Source organism: Arachis hypogaea, chromosome 7, assembly GCF_003086295.3.
Source record: "Arachis hypogaea cultivar Tifrunner chromosome 7, arahy.Tifrunner.gnm2.J5K5, whole genome shotgun sequence".
Taxonomy (NCBI): domain Eukaryota; kingdom Viridiplantae; phylum Streptophyta; class Magnoliopsida; order Fabales; family Fabaceae; genus Arachis; species Arachis hypogaea.
Genome location: NC_092042.1, coordinates 13976114 through 13993116, shown reverse-complemented (window position 1 = coordinate 13993116; position 17003 = coordinate 13976114). Strand labels below are relative to the sequence as shown.

General features: G+C 34.9%; 3 protein-coding genes across 4 annotated transcripts; 1 reads left to right on the top strand and 2 right to left on the bottom strand.

Moving 5' to 3' along the window:
- Nucleotides 1-431: 431 nt before the first annotated feature.
- LOC112701167 (uncharacterized) lies at nt 432-1530 on the bottom strand. The gene is made up of 2 exons (XM_025751964.1): nt 1332-1530; nt 432-1210 (listed from the first exon to the last, which is right to left on the bottom strand). Exons 1-2 carry the CDS (start codon nt 1528-1530, stop codon nt 432-434), a joined length of 978 nt encoding a protein of 325 aa, XP_025607749.1.
- A 5736-nt stretch (nt 1531-7266) lies between these two features.
- Nucleotides 7267-10584, top strand: LOC112701166 (protein FAR1-RELATED SEQUENCE 5-like). 2 transcript variants are annotated; one of them, XM_029287907.2, is made up of 2 exons: nt 7267-7627; nt 8329-10584. In XM_029287907.2, the coding sequence occupies exon 2, from the start codon at nt 8596-8598 to the stop codon at nt 9883-9885; it is 1290 nt and encodes a 429-aa protein (XP_029143740.1). In that variant the 5' UTR covers nt 7267-7627; nt 8329-8595; the 3' UTR covers nt 9886-10584. The 2 variants fall into 2 exon arrangements, with proteins under 2 accessions (XP_029143740.1, XP_072055283.1); XM_072199182.1 differs by having other exon boundaries at nt 8004-10584.
- Nucleotides 10585-11232: 648 nt separating this feature from the next.
- On the bottom strand, nt 11233-12361 carry LOC112703984 (uncharacterized). Its single transcript, XM_072198622.1, has 3 exons — nt 11724-12361; nt 11557-11629; nt 11233-11479 (listed from the first exon to the last, which is right to left on the bottom strand). Exons 1-3 carry the CDS (start codon nt 11888-11890, stop codon nt 11366-11368), a joined length of 354 nt encoding a protein of 117 aa, XP_072054723.1. The 5' UTR covers nt 11891-12361; the 3' UTR covers nt 11233-11365.
- Nucleotides 12362-17003: the final 4642 nt, after the last annotated feature.

Genomic DNA, 17003 nt, shown 5'->3' with positions numbered 1-17003 from the left:
GGGCTTGTACTTGCTCTTCCACCACTTGGGCCCGTTTAGGTCCGAGCTTCCGTCTTTTTTGTTGAACCGATCGCGATCCGGGATACACTGACAGTTTATGTGACATGAGTTCGGGATCTATCCCTGGCATGTCGGAGGCTTTCCAGGCAAAGAGGTCATTATTCTCTTGTAGGAGCCTCATAAGCTTCTGCTTCAGATCTTCTTTCAGGTTGGCTCCTATATTGGTATTTTTTCCTTCCTCTTCTCCGACCTGTACCTCTTCAGTTTTTCTGCCGGGTTCTGGTCGCAACTCTTCTTTAGCTCTGACTCCTCCGAGCACAATTGTGTGCACTTCCTTGACCTTTCCTCTCAGGTTTAGGCTTTCATTGTAACACTTTCTTGCCAATTTCTGGTCTCCTCTGATGGTTGTAATTCCCTCTGGTGTTGGGATTTCATGCAAAGGTGGGGGTGGACACCACTACTTTGATCCGATTTAGGGTTGTTCTGCCAATTAGAGCATTGTAGGCTGAAACCACATCAACGACTATGAAATTGATGCTTAGAGTTTTGGACTTTGCCCCTTTTCCATAAGTTGTGTGTAGGGGTATGAATCCTAGTTGCTTTATTGGTGTATCCCCCACCCCATATAGGGTATCGGGGTAAGCTCTTAACTCCTTTTCATCCAGTCCCAACTTATCAAACGCCGGCTTGAACAGGATATCGGCCGAGCTCCCCTGATCCACTAGAGTTCTGTGTAGATGGACATTGGCAAGGATCATGGTTATTACCACTGGATCGTCATGTCCAGGAATAATGCCTTGCCCATCTTCTTTAGTGAAAGAGATGGCTGGGAGGTCGGGAGCTTCGCCACCGACCTGATAGACTTCCTTCAGGTGCCTTTTGTGAGATGACTTTGTGAGACCACCTCCAGCAAACCCTCCTGAGATCATGTGTATATGTCTTTCCGAATTCTGTGGTGGCGGGTCTCTTCGGTCTTCGTCATCTCGCTTTCTCTTGCCATGATGGTCCGACCTTTCCATGAGAAATCTGTCAAGCCAACCTTCTCTGACTAGCTTTTCTATCACATTCTTTATGTCATAACAATCATTTGTTGAGAGACCATATAGCTTATGGTACTCACAGTAGTCGCTACGACTTCTCTCCTTTTTGTTTTTGATGGGCCTAGGGAAAGGTAGTATTTCGGTGTGACAAATTTCCCTATAGACATCAACTAGGGAAACGCGTAGAGGTGTATAGGAGTGATATCTCCTGGGCCTTTCAGGGCCAACTGTCTCTTTTTTTGGGCTCTTTCTCCTTCTCTTTTAATGAGTGAGAGTGCCCAGGTCACCAACTTGGCTCTCTCAGCCTGGCATTTTCTTCCATGTTGATGTACTTCTCGGCTCTCTCCTGTACATCTCTCAAAGAAGTCGGGTGCCTTTTTGAGATGGACTGGGAGAAGAGACCTTCTCGGAGTCCATTTACTAGGCCCATAATCACTGCTTCCGTGGGCAGGTCTTGAATCTCTAAGCACGCATTGTTGAACCTCTCCATGTAGTCTCTCAGAGGTTCTCCGATCTCCTGTTTTACTCCTAGGAGACTTGGTGCATGCTTTACCTTGTCCTTTTGGATAGAGAATCACACAAGGAACTTACACGAGAGGTCGTCGAAGCTAGTGACCGACCTTGGGGGAGGCTATCGAACTATTTCATTTCTGCTTTCGTCAGGGTTGTCGGAAAAGCCTTGCAGCGAGTGGCATCAGAAGCGTTGGCTAAATACATCCGAATTTTAAAATTGCTTAGATGATGCTTTGGGTCAGTAGTGCCATCCTAGAGATCCATGTCAGGGTTTTTGAAGTTCCTTGGAACTTTTGCCCTCATTATGTCCTTGCTGAACGGATCTTCTCCTCCCAATGGAGAGTCTTCTTGGTCACTGCGAGAGTTTCGACCTTTGAAAGCGAACTCTAGTCTTACAAGCTTTTCCTCAAACTCCTTTCATCGTTTGATCTCGTTCCTCAAATTTCTCTCTGCCTCTCGCTGTCATTTCAGGTCTTGTTCCAACTGCTCCAAGCACCCCTGGTGACCGTGGAATGTAAGACCCAAGACTTTTAAAAAGTTCTATTTTGAATCAGTCTCAAATTATATATTTATTTATGGTTTTAATTTCAGAAATTATTTTTATTGAAAATAATTAAAGGCAATTAATTAGACTTGAAATAAATTAAGGTTTTTATCCAAACTCTATACCTATAGATTATTTTCCTATTTATGATTTAAAGTTCTGGAAATTCAAAAAAAAAATAATGAGGTTTGGCTATTTAAATTATAAAATTGGTAGTTATGAAATAATAAGAATTTTATATGATTTGATTTTAGATAATTTAATTTATATCATTTAATACTTTAAGTTAAAGATAAAGAGAAATTAATTACATTATCATGAATTTTCAATTAGAGTAATTTATTGAAAATCAATTAGTATTTTTATATCACAAATAATATTTTTAAAATAATTTTAAAGATCAAATTAGATTTCAATTTAATATTCTATATCCTAATTTGATTAAATTAAACACAAAATCCTAATTCTCTTGTACCCAACCCTAGCCGCCACTAACATTTCTCCTTATCACAGACACACGGTAGAAAAAAAAGAAAAAAAAAGAAACAAAAGAAAGGGAAGAACGAAGTGGGGGCAGGGAAATCAGGGAAGAAAAAAGAAAGAAAGGGAAAGAATAGAAAGGGGGAAAACAGGGGAAGCTTGAAGAAAGAAAGACAGGGAAGGGAGAAAGAGGTATCGAGGAAGGAAGGAGAGGGGGAGAAGAGTGAGGCGGCGCGGTGGATGTCACTGCCACCGTCGCCGTTGCTACTGACAGAGGAGAGAGGAGATCTGAGAGAGGAGAGTGCCGCAAAGGAAGCCGCCGCGCCGTTCAAGACCGCCGTCGCGTCGTGTCGCTGTTTGCGCCAGCGCCGAGGAGACCGCGCGGGGAGGAGAGAGAGCGAGATCTGAGGTCGAGCTGAGGTCCAACCACCGCGTCGGAGACCTTTTCGTGTCACCAGCGTCGCAATCACCGTGAAATCCGTCGCCGCCGCTGCTGTACCCGCGTCGTCATCGTTCTCATCATGGAGTCGGTTGCCGTCACTTATGGCGGAGCCAGAGAGAGAGAGAGCGAGCTCGGGAGCCGAAGAGAGAAAGGAGAGACCCGCGCCAGCCACCACCACTTCTGCCGCTCGAAACCTTGCTGCCCCCGCTGGTGACCGCACTGTTGTCGTCCGCCGCCGCTGCTTGTTATTCTGAGCTACTGCACCGTTGTTACCGCCGTTCTGGTCACCGGGTGTGGCGTGGGTGATCACCGGAACCACCATCGGAGTTACCGTTATTTCAATTTAGCCGTTCGTCCTTGTTTGGGTAAGCGATGCATTCCAAAACCTTTAAATTAGCATTTCTGTTTTAAGTTGTTTGAGGATCTGAGGTCTTGGGTGTCATAGGATTGAGTTACGGGTCTTGATAGCTGAGTCTTATGGCTGTTGCATACAGCATCAAGGTGCTACGTCGTCACCGGAGCTGCTGTTGCCCCGTTTTCTCGATTATTCGTAAGCCCAGTAAGTCGTTCCTTGTTCCAAACTCTTTTAGTTACTTTTCTGTTATAGATTATTAAGTATTACGCGACATTAACGTTTTAGGATTGAGCTAAGGCTGTGTTTAGAGGTTGTGACTGCTGCGGGGACGGTCGGTATTGATGCTGTTGCTGTGGGATAAGAATAGAAATGCAGTTTGTTGCGTAGTTGAATCGCGAACGAGGTAGGGGTTTTTCTTAAATTCTATTTTATATTACAGAGTTGTTATAAATAGATATTGACGCAAGGAGATATACTTTTGTGATTATATTTGTCTTGTGAATGTGATGGTTTGTTAGACTGAATTATTGGTTGCTCGATTGCTTGAGTGAAGTACGGTTGTTGATAAGAAATGGGTTTGAAAAGTTATTTACTTAATTATTATGAAAAGTGGTTTTTCTTGGTTTGGAGTTAAAGCGGTTTGATTTTGAGTCGGTTTGATTTTATAAATGATTTAATACTTGAACTGGTTTGATTTTAAAAAGAGTTTTATTATTGGAATTGGTCTGATTTGAGAATAATTTGATATTGGAGCTGGTTCAACTATGGAAAATGTTTGGAATTTGGAAATGGTTGAGAAAATGTTTGAGAAATGTTTGGGTGGGACCCGAAAAGGGTGGCAGTGTCCAAGTTTTAGAGGAGATGCTGCCGAAATTTTATAAAATTGAAAGTCTTGCCCGAAGTGATGATTTAAAAAGATTTAGTTTTTGAACGTTATATGTTTTAAAGATTGATTTATTTAGAAAATAAAGAATTAAGTTTTGATTGAGATTGTTGATTAATGGAAAGAAGGATGATGAGGATTGATTTGAAATATGATTTTTGAATGAATTTGGAAATGGGATATGGATTGATGAATGATGATGATATTGAGAATGGCTTAAATGTTGATGAATGATGAATGAATTATTTATATGGCTTATGAATTTGAAATATCTGAGATACGAGGTTCCCTGGATTAAGTGCCGTGGCTTGCCACCACGTGTACCAGGTTGAAAACTCGATACTCTGTTGACCCTACGACGTAAGTGTGACCGGGCACTATATAAATTCCCGGGAATGATACCCCCATTGAGTAATATTGATTATTTGAGAAAAAGCTATGCATAGACTCTTGGGGATGCACGTCGGGGGACAGTCTAAGTACAATTCAGACTTGTCGGGTTGGCTGGATAACCGACAGATGAGCCTCATCAGCCATAGGACAGGCATGCATCATATGCATTTGTATGCTTTGTTTGGGTTTGAACTTATTTTGGTTTGCCTAATTGCTAAACTGTTCTTAACTGCTACTTGAACTATTTGCTGTAACTGCTACCTACTTGTGCTTTCCTTGCCTGTCTTGCTTGTGTTTGTTCTGGCGTGCTACATTTGAGATTGAACTTGGATGCTGAATTAATGATTGTGTTGTTTGATTGCGTGGTTGGTTTCTAATTGAGATTTGCTTATAAGAAAGGAAAGATTTTGGATTTCTGAAAATATTAAACATTGTTTATTTGAAAAGGTTTTGAACGATTAGCTATTGGATTTTAAAAAGGATTCATAAAGCAATGATAATCACTGAATTTGAAAACAGTTTCTTATTAAATATCTTCTTATAACAACTTTGAAACTCCGTGGTGAGACCGTGTGGTTAGGTTCTCACCCCCTACAGCTTTACCTTTTCAGGAACCGGATGAAGAATCATTAAGAAGAGATATACTGTGTTTGGTTTATAAGATGTTGTATTAATTAGATTATTTTCTTCCCTCGTCTTTGTTATTACGAGTTTGTAAGAGGGATAGGAATTGTATGTTTTATATGTAAATTATATTATGAGTTATTATGTAAGGAGTCTTGTATATGAATCTATGCCTGTTTGTATTTTTTTTCTTAAGATAAAGTGTTTAGTTTCGGTTTTTTTCTAAGAAAGCTGCGATACAGTGTTGAGTCACAGGCTCCTATTTTAGTATTTAGTATGTAAAGTAGTCGTAATACTTCTTGCTATCAGAATAGTGCAGCCGGAAGCGTGACTTCTGATAGTGAGGGTGTTACATGGAACAATCTCATGAAGTCAGCTGCATGGGGTTGTCCCTCCTTTCCTGATTCACGTCCTTCGGATGAGTTTTCCTTCGGGTCCTTCACCCCTTGATGAGAGACTATGGCTCTATCGTCGTTACCAACGTCTTGATTCTCTTGCTCAGAATCAGACGTTGTGTTTCCATCCTCATTCAAGTCGTCTGCCATCACTGGTTGATCTCTCGGCTCCCCGGTAACGGCGCCAATGTTACGGTGGGTAACCGAATATTAATGGGCTGGACTTGTGAGGTTAGCCCAAACGTCAGGAGGAGGTGGTCTCCGACTTGGTTTACGTATGGGAGCCGCCGTCCAACTTGTGTGTATGATAGAATGGGGGATGGTACTAGCAAAGACACTCCGATGCCTAAGTCAGCAAAGGGTTTTACAGGTTTTTTAGAGTATTAGAACTTAGAGATACTTGAGGGATGTTAGTGTATTTATAGTGATGAACCAATAACCACCGTTGGAGTAGTTCCATCTTTTAAGGAGGATAACCGTCTCTTTATCTTAGGGTAGTTGAGATATGGCTCCTGGAAGTGGGTTGAGAGATTTTAGGGGCAGTTACTTATTTGAATAAGTGTTATCTGCCAACTATCCTTCGATCCCGACTTCTTAGAGTGGAGTCTGTATTCGATCCGACTTCTTATAAGGAGGTCGGCTGGTAGCGAAGGCCAATTTTTGGATTGGACCTTTTTGGTTTATTTGGTCATGGGCCCTAGCGTTGGGTCAGGGTATTAACAAGTATTATCTCCAAATTATATATAATAAATATTTAAAAAAAGAAGTAAAAATATAGATTACAAAAATAAGCAGTAAAAATTTAAAACTAAAAAATATATGTATATAATAATAATATTTTTTATTTGAATTATATTATTTTATTAATTTTATTTTTTGTAAAACAAAAAGATAGCGAAAAATAGAAAATAAGAGAGAGAGAGAGAGAGAGAAAGATAAAGAAGAAGAATGAGAGAGAAAATTTGTTAATTTAAAAAAAATATTTTAATTGTAATAAAAAATATTTAATGATATATTTTGATTTATTAAATTATTAATATAAAATATAAAATATAAAATATATATAGAGTGAAAATAGTAAAAAAAATAAAAAAAAAAGAGGTAGATAAGAGAATGTAAGAAGAAAGTTTATTTATTAATTTTGAATAGAAATATCTTCTCTCAATTTTAATAAAAAATATATATGATATATTTTGATTATTAAATTAATTAGTAATAATATATAATATATAATATAAATATATTTTAATTTTAATTTTTTACTTTTAATTTTAATTTAATTTAAATATAATTAGAGAATATCATATTGTAGATTTTGATTATTAAATTTATAATTGATCATTATATATATATATATATATATATATATATATATATATATATATATATATATAAGAGATAGAGTGGATAAAGGAATGAAATAAATAAAGAAAAGGAGAAGGAAAACTAGAAAAATTTAAAAATAAAAAAAAAAGATTTAATTTTAATTATAATAAAAAAAATTAATATTGTGATATATTTTGATCGTAAAATTAGTAATAGATAATAGATAGATAATAGGCAATAGATTTGATAGATGAAAGCTCTTTTGCTTTTACGGTGAGATCAGGCTTGTTGTATGTTTGAATAGTTTGATCATCAAAAAGGGTGGCATTTACGTTGGTCTTTCCTAATGTTTGTCTAACACAGTTGTATTTTTTTTTTTTTTTTGCAAAAACACCCTTAGTCAATTATTATAACATCAGTACTATATCTCTTATTTATTACAAGAATAACCCAATATTAATCATTTACCATCATATCCCTATTTTTTATTGGGCCAATTAAAATTATATTAATGACTAATTTAACAAAACACCAGAAAATCTGAAATCTCTTAGGGTTCATATGGAGCACGCACCTGATAATGGAGGCAGCAATGGTGGTTTCGACAGTGGCACAAGAGAAGTGCGACCACGGTAAGTCCTCTCTATTGCATGAATATTGTATTTTATCACATAGTTTCTTCTTCCTTCCGTATTAATGGTTCCCTGTTCATTTTTTCATAAATTTAAATCCGTTTATTGTACATAGTTGTCGATATTTTCTGCTTGGACATTGATGTTTCTTTTTCCTTTTATTTTTTTTAATCGATATTGAGTTTGATAGCATAAGGAAAATTATTTTCTACATTTTCAACGCTTTCTTCTATTTTACTTGTTTTAGAATTTAATAAGTTAAAAAAAATATAGAATTAGAACAGTGCTATTATTTTCATGTTAGTGGTCTCTGCACTTTGATTTATTAGAATACAATTTTTTTATGTTTTTCCGGTTGCAATTAATTGCTAAGTAGAATCTTGAAGTGGATGATAAAAGAGTTAGATGATAGAAGAGTTAGATGATACAGAGGAATTTCAAGGAATGTATCAAGATGAAATTGAGCAGGAAGCTGTGAATTCTGAGGATTTAGGGGAGCATGAATTTCAAAAAATATTTTATGGGAACGATTTTTCACATGAGGTGGATGAATTATATCGAATAGAAGATATTGAAAATATTGCCATGGTTAATTTTCTGAACATAGGTGCTCATGAGATGGAATGCTTTCATTTTCCTAATCTTCAGATAGCATTTGATTTCTATAACCATTATGCGAAATCTGTTGGTTTTGGTGCTAGAAAAAGTAAGACTTGGAAAAATAGCAAAGGAGAATATGTGAAGCAATTGTTTGTGTGCTCTCGTGAGGGATTTAGACCAGAGAAATATTATAATATGGAAAACAGAAAAAGGGAGCCAAAATCTGAGACTCATTGTGGTTGTCTGGCTAGGTTTGTAGTTCGTTTTGTGGCTTACACTGGAAGATGGCATGTGGCTTTGTTTGTTGAATCGCACAATCATGATTGCCTTGATCCTAGGTTAGTTGGTTTCCTTCCTACACAAGAAAAATGGCAGAAGCTGATGCTAGTCAAATGAACAACATGAAGGATGCAGGCATTAGCACACTCCATATATATGCTATGTTAGCTAATCAAGCAGGTGGTTATGAAAATGTTAATTATACCTTAAGGAATATGTATAATGAGATTGCTAGGCGAAGGCGTCATGTCCTGGGTGATGCTAGAGCGGCATTGCGATACCTCAAAAACCAGAAAGCTGAAGATACAAGCCTCTATTATGAGCACATAGTTGATGCTAAAGGGGTATTGCGAGCTCTATTTTGGTGTGATGGAAGAAGCCAATTAGATTATGAAGTATTTGGAGATGTGCTTGCCTTTGATGCGACATACAAGAAGAACAAGTACTTGTGTCCGGTAGTAGTGTTTTTCGGTGTGAATCATCACAACCAAACAGTGGTATTTGGAAGTGCTCTAGTTACCGATGAGAGTAAGGAGGTCTACGTGTGGTTATTACAGCAACTATTGGCAGCCATGAAGGGAAAAGCACCTGTATCTGTGATTACAAATGGTGCTCCATCAATGAGATTTGCAATTGAGACGGTATTTCCAAATGCCCATCATAGATTATGTGCTTGGCACCTCATTCGGAACGCCACAAGTAATGTTGGAAACCCAAAATTTACATCTATGCTCAAGAAGTGCATGCTTGGAGATTATGAGATTAGTGTGTTTGAGCAGAAGTGGTTTGGAATGGTTGAGGAGTTTGGTGTAGCTGAAAAGAATTGGATTATTGACATGTACAAGAAAAGGCATATATGGGTCACTGCACATATTCGAGGCAAGTTTTTTGCAGGATTTAGGACAACTTCTCGATGCGAAGGTTTGCACTCTATTACTGCAAAATATGTTAAATCTCAATACAATTTGGTTGATTTCATAAAGCATTTTAAGCGGTGTCTTACCTACCTAAGATATAAGGAGGTTGAAGCTGACTATGTTTCCATATCTGGTCTTCCGGTACTTAAAACAGCATTAGAACCTCTGGAAAGGTCTGCATCAAATTTCTATACACGAGAGTTATTTTTTATATTTCGACCCATGCTTGTTAGGGCTGCAAGAATGAAGGTTGTGCAAGATGTGTCATTTGATTCATTTGTACTTTATACAATATCTAAATATGGAAGTCTAAATAGTTCATGGGAGGTGTCTGTGGATAATGAAAGGACGAAGTTTAATTGTTCATGCTTAAGGATGGATTCTTTTAGAATTCCGTGTGAGCATATAGTTTGTGTGCTGGTGTTTCTTAACATCCTTGAGCGCCAAAGTCTCTTGTGTTGACAAGATGGTCGAAGAATGCCAAGACAAGCACTTTCGATTCAAGTGGCGTTACTTGGGAGTCTATAATATTGAGTCAATATGGATGCTTGATGGATTGGTGTCGGCAGCTGTCCTATGTCGCTAGTCGAAGACAGGAGAGATTCCACCTTGTTCGAGATACTGTTATGAGCCTAATCGAAGATTTCAAGATTGAAGATGAACAAGAAAAGCAAGTTGGTGCGCAAGCTGATGATTCAGATGGTATTTTTCCTAAGAATCCACAAAGTTGTAGGTCTAAGTGTCGTCCAAGTGAGAAGATCAAACGAAAACCACAACGATGTAGTATTTGTCGCATGGAAGGGCACAATAAAAAATCTTGTCCATTGGCAAAGAACATTCAGCAGCAGACCAATGCAACTTTTTATGGCATAAATAGGAACCATGTTGAGAAAGATTTAGATGCAGATGCAGAAATGGTAATATTTGGTTTAATGATTTGCGTACCACAACATATTAATTATATAATTTTCATTAATAAGAGTGGAGATTGATCAATATTTTATTTGATATTGCAAAAATTTTGGGCATCTGATCTTGAAGAAGATTATAAAGAACAAGAGTTTTGGGCAGGAGATTCTGATGCAAGTGTCGACATGGAACTTAGTGAAGAGTTCTCGATTTAGTATTATATAAATTATTATTATGTGATATTTGAATAAAACTTGAGTAATTTATTATGTGATATTTGAATAAAACTTGAGTAATTGAATTTTGTGTATGAATTTTCATGATGAACTTGGTCTTATTTGCTTAATTGCTATGAAAAAGGTGAGATTTGAGACAAGATTGGTATATTTACAATAATGAGTACATTTTGAGTTATGGCTTACAAGAGACGGTTTTGTGATCTTGTAATTGTAAGATGCAGAACTCAGCAAGAAGAGTCTTATTATGATTAGTTAAAGCATAAAAGATTGTAAAAGAAGTGCAGTTGGGTTAATTGTGAAGAAGGCTCAATACGGACATCACTCTCTGTTCTTCTTAACTTTTGTATGAATTTTATTGAAGAATATGTGCATGAAAGGCATCCTTTCTATGGTATGATAGTGTGGTTATGTATTTGTTGAGACATGTGTCTGAACGCTGGAATAAAAAAAATCATGTGTGAATCTTTAACTAATTTTTTTCAATTTAGAATGGCAAAAAACACATGATGAATATAAGTGAGCATAACGTTACAACAAACTCACACACATGTAAATTCACACACATGTTCCAACAAACTCCTAAAATAAAAATAGTAAAATATTATTGATCTTTGTATTTATTACGAATATAATAATGTAACAAAGTTTTTAGACCAGACAAACTTTCTCTTTTAAAATAATAATCCAACAAATAAATTATAAATGTCACTAATCTCGTTCACAATTGAAGATTAAAGCAAATTTTGAAAATAATAACTAAATATGCAAAAATGTTGCTCTCCATGCTGTTCACGCTAAAGCGTAGCCCAGAACTCATTGCTCTTCTTCTGAAACTCATATTTGTGGTCATTGAACATCCCCAACAAAAGATCCACCACAACGGATGTACGGATATATTGCTCATTTAGCTGCAAATATGGATTAATTAGTTAAATAATATGCTCTGCATGCATATAATTAATCAATATGTCTTTGGCTAACTTACAATGCCCGACACTGTAGGATTAAACTTCTCTCTCATAGACAACCATTGAAGAACCCAGAGACCAGAGTCGCGACTAAAAGTTCAGTGGCAATATTAAATAGTTAGTGTCAATAAAAGATCGCTTTAATTAAAGATGAATATAAAAGATTCATTCCAATTATGTGTACCTTTGAGGATATTTGTGGCAGCGTTTTCCAAGGTAGGAGAAGAGCAACAGAAGACAGCAGAAGAAGCTCGAGAGAATCTGAAGAGGCTTGAGGTTGGACTTGAGGGAAAACGCTTCTTTGGAGGTGATAATATTGGCTTTGCAGACATAGCTATGGCTGGCTTCCATACTGGATTGGAATAGCTAAGGAAGTTGTGGCCATCAACTTTATTGATGCAGAGTCAATGCCTAACCTTAACTCATGGTTCCATGCTTTTATTGACATTCCAATTATCAAAGAACTCATGCCTCCTCGGCATAAATTGCTCCATCACACCAAGGCATCACATATATAGAAAATTCTTTACTTTAATCAGAAGTATAAATTCAACACAACACACTAAATTTATGAATATTGTAAATTTTTTTTTCTACTTTAATCTCAAGTATAAATTCAACTCATATATGTAAAAAATATTTTACTCTACTATAAAATATAAAACTACGTTAACACATTTATTCTAACAAGTTTGGCTAACTCATAAGTTTAATTTAATGGAACTGCCTCCGTGAACTCCTTTGAACTAAACTCATTAATAGTTTAAGAAATTGGATCCATATATTAGTAAGTGGAATTTGAATAAATACTGATTTAACCGGTTGGCTCATAACTTGACTTAATGTATATATACATGTGTATTACTTATTTGAGCTAATATATGCTATCTTCATCATATTTGAGCCATTTTGTAAGTTTAAACCAACTCTATATTTTTTTATAAGCTAAATTTAAAAACAATCAAGGATATTTCTAGGACTTTTTATGAAGACATGAATTAACTATTAAAATCAACCCAGTTACCATATAAGAAAACACCCTTCACTCATAAATAAGGAGATTTGATTCTTCTCATTAATAAACTCTTTAGAAAGAACTCTGACAGTTTTCTTATTATACAAGCACATGTTATATTTATCACAACTATCTCCAGAGGCATTCAAATTTTTAATACAAATTTTCTCACTCAATTCTAGTAAAACCAATTCTAGTAAAATCACTTTTTCTTTATTGTTGTCCTAACCATAGTGCTAACATTATTTTCTATGTGGTATGAACATATTTTGAGTTATAAATAGCCTTCCTAGGATTCTATTTGCTTTATTTTTTACATTAGTTTCACAATCATTTTCTTCGTAAGCATACAAACAAAATCTAATCTATGAGTGAATACAAGTTATTCGATGCATAAAATAGGACAATATATACCATACTTGAGATTAAGTTGTGTAAAAATTGACATCATACATATTTACCCTATTAAATAAGTTCAATTAATATCATGAAGTAACTCTTTTTAAAGAGATATGAGTATTTTCATGAATGTATTTTTAACACCAATTAGCTATTAAAAAAAAAATCATCAACAATCCTTCACTCACTCCCTCTAATTAACAAAGTTCAATTATGTCCTGCTCAACCATAAGTTTCAACAACATTAAGAAAAATGCAAGATTATTGACTGACCTTTTTTGTTCCATGGCTAGATTTATTCTATTAGCTTATAGTTGGTCTCATGCATGTCTTTTCATTGATTTTTTGTGTGGCACACCATCAATTTCAGATTTCTAAGCATCTTATAAACCCAAACAGCCACAGCTATAGATCTGTTGATGAAGAAGGTTAAAAAATTAAAGAAATTACGATAAAATATTTTATGTTATTCTAAAAAATATAAAAATAAAAACGTTGAAAGAAAAAAAGAAAAAAGAAAAAATGAAAACCTTATTTGGGGAAGTAAGGAACGATTCTGATGCTTGACAAATGGTTGGAAGTCATGGGTCTCCTTTGAGACCATTCTCTTCAGCAAACATTTTTTTCCCTTTTGTTTCATGTTTTTTCTTTTTTGATTTTCCTGTCTCAAGTGTGAAATGTGTGTCTTTGTGTATGTATGTGAGGCAGTTTCGATGAAAAATACCTCCTCCTCAGAAAATACCACACGACGTCGATGACTATACAGACGAGAAGAACATCACAAATTTTAGTGGCGGGGTGAGCAGGGGTGCAGAATAATCTCGATCCAGGATCTGACACTTGCATGCATTCATGGGTAGTCTCGATCCAGACCCTAGTAGTTGCTGTTAGTGTTGGGGTTCATTGCAGTAGTGAAGAAGGGATCATTGCAATGGTGAATAAGAAGAAGAAGAAGAAAACCAGAAGAGGAAAACAAATAATAAGAGGAAGACAAATCCAGATCCTGGTAGTTGCTGTTAGTGCCGGTGGGTTCATTGCAGTGGAGAAGAAGGGTTCATTGCAATGGTGAATAAGAAAAAGAAGAAGAAAATCAGAAGAAGAAGAAGAGACCCTTTTGTAAAAAAAATAATAAGAGAAAGATGAAAAGGTTTATTTGTAAAATGTTAAATATTAGGGGGTATTTAATAAAATTAAATATATAAATTTGTATTTAATTTACACCATTAGATATAATATTAAAATAATCTAATAGTTTAAATTAAAAATTAGACTACAAGACCAACGTTAGTCCCAAAGATAGTTGGGACCAACAAATCAGCCACCATCAAGAAGGTATGAACATGTTTTTTCGTTCATAAGTTTCAAATATACTTTTAACAATTTAAACAAATAAGTTTTTGATATTAATGCTTATAAAAAATTAAGCATTATGCTTTGGATGATTGTGATGGTTTATTTATAGCCGTCACAAAATCATACCTAGAAAAAATAAAAAAATATCTATTTTATAATATATAAATGTTAAAATATAAAACCCCCTCTTCAAAATAAGAAAATTACACAACATTTCTTATCAAAATATAATATGCAACAATTTTCATGTATAGAGTTAAATAGATCTTCGCGGGTTTTTTATGAATAGAAGATATGTAATAAACATTCACATTACATAATTTTATTTTTATTTTTACTTTTACTTAAAGTTTATAATTTTATATCATTATAAAAATAGATTTTTTAGAAATATAATGTAATACTCTATTATACAGAATTTTACGTTTAAGTCTTAAAGTAAAAGTGGTAAAGTATTACGACCTCTAAAAATAAAATACGTACATAAATATAGCTGAAAGAATTTATATCTAGGAGCCTTGAAAAATAAGCTAAATAAAAGCCCAAAAAAAACAAAAGAAAATCATGTCACACTCACATAGATACGAATAAGCCAGACAAACGAGATCGTAAGGATAGATAGCACATATATATAAAGATCGGAATTTCAAAGATACAGCTATCAAATTCCAAACTCAACATGTGAAATTAAGGCCGATCAGGAGTATGTAATTATATATATTTATACAACGCAAAATATAACTCAAACTATAGAATAAACACGTGTTTCTCTAAGTCAACTTCTAGAAGGGACAAAATACAAAATATACATGCGGAGATTCTATATACATATATACATAGCTTTAAAACAAAATATAACAACCAAAAGACAGTTCTTCGCTTGTAAAGAATTTCTCCAGACGCTCAATGATGTGCTTCTCGACCTGCATCTGAAAAATAACATAAATATGTATGAAATGAGAACCGGGGATTTTCAACATGGTAAAGCTGCCCGCATAGTAATATAAAAGGTCTCGAAAAAGTAAGAGGTATTCCTAGAATTTCGACACTTGAATTTCAACTTAATGATCCAACTAAACCAGAAATTAAGTTATCTAATAAGGTATTCAAGTTCTAAATCTAACTTTAACCTAATACTTCACTTTCTGTCTTTCCCAATCCTCCGAATTATCGGTGGAACAACCCCCTTCACACCTCCACCAAGAGGGGTCTCTCAGAAAACATACACATACAATTCAAGTAAGGAAAACACAAATAGAGGTGCAATTACAGCAAGTAGAATAAGTAGTAGATAAGTAGAGTTAAGCAATTAGGCAAACCAAAATAACACACACTCAAGTAAGACATACAAATGCACATGATGTATGCCTATCCTATAGCTAATGAGTCTCATATGTCAGTTATACAGCCAACCCGACATGTCCTAGTAACTAACCATTGGACAGTCTTTCTGTGTGCGCATCCCCAAGTTAAAAAATAATATCCATGGAGTCAAACTCCAAGCCCAATAATATAATATTCTATAGAGTCAAATTCCAAGCTTAATAATATAATTCCATGAAAAAATCCCAAGCTCAAATATATATATATATATATATATATATATATATATATATATATATATATATATACATGTCCATAGAGAAACCCGGAAAGTTAAAGTATTCGGTCACATCTTATGACAAATAGTCAACAATTACTCTCAAAATATACAAGGCACATAATAATCTCTTTTCTGAAATCCGGAAAGTTAAAGTATTTGGTCACATCTTACGACAAATAGTCAACAATTACTCTCAAAATATACAAGGCACATAATAATCTCTTTTCTTTTTAAAATAACACTTTAAATCAAATCTTCAATTTTTATACAAATTTCGCCAACATCTCCTCTAAAACTCAAACTTCTGCCACCCTTCAAGGGTCCCAACCACCAAACCAAACACTTCTAAGTCATTTAAATCATTTCCAATATCAAATTATTTCAAAATCAAACTAATTATAATATTAATTTTTTTTCCAAAATCACCCAACTCCAATAACAAATTGCTTACAAAATCAAACCACACATCTCTCAACCAAACCATTCAATTCAATTTCACAAACTCACCATCAATCCTTAATACATCAACAATCTTCATTATTTTTTTATACTTATCCAAGACATAATCCAACACATACAAATTCATTTGTCCTTTGTACACATATCATGTACCATATACACAATCCATCAATAATTCATTCAATTCATTCCTATATTAAGGTCTTCTAACCTAAATTTTCACGTGACATTAAACATTAACTACGAGAAACCAATTAAAATCATACCTTGGCCGATTCCTCCTTAAACTCGGAACACTTCAAAAACTTCTCTTTTCACAAGTTCTAAACTTCCCAACGCCAATTCCTCAGGTTTAATCACCCAAATTTCGTTCCAAAGCACCAAATTGAACTCCAAATCAACAAGAACACAATCTAATTCACACAATATCACTATAGTCATCATAGGGTTCACTAATTCGATGATTCATAAAGGTTCAACAGTTTCTTACCTTACCCACGGATCAACTGGACAAAATCCAGTGATTTTCCATTGCCAGAGTTCACCTAAATCATAAAAATTACTCAATTTTTTAATACCCAAACTCAAAAATATTGAAATTGAAGAGGGAAAGAACTGGATGAGAAATGCAATCT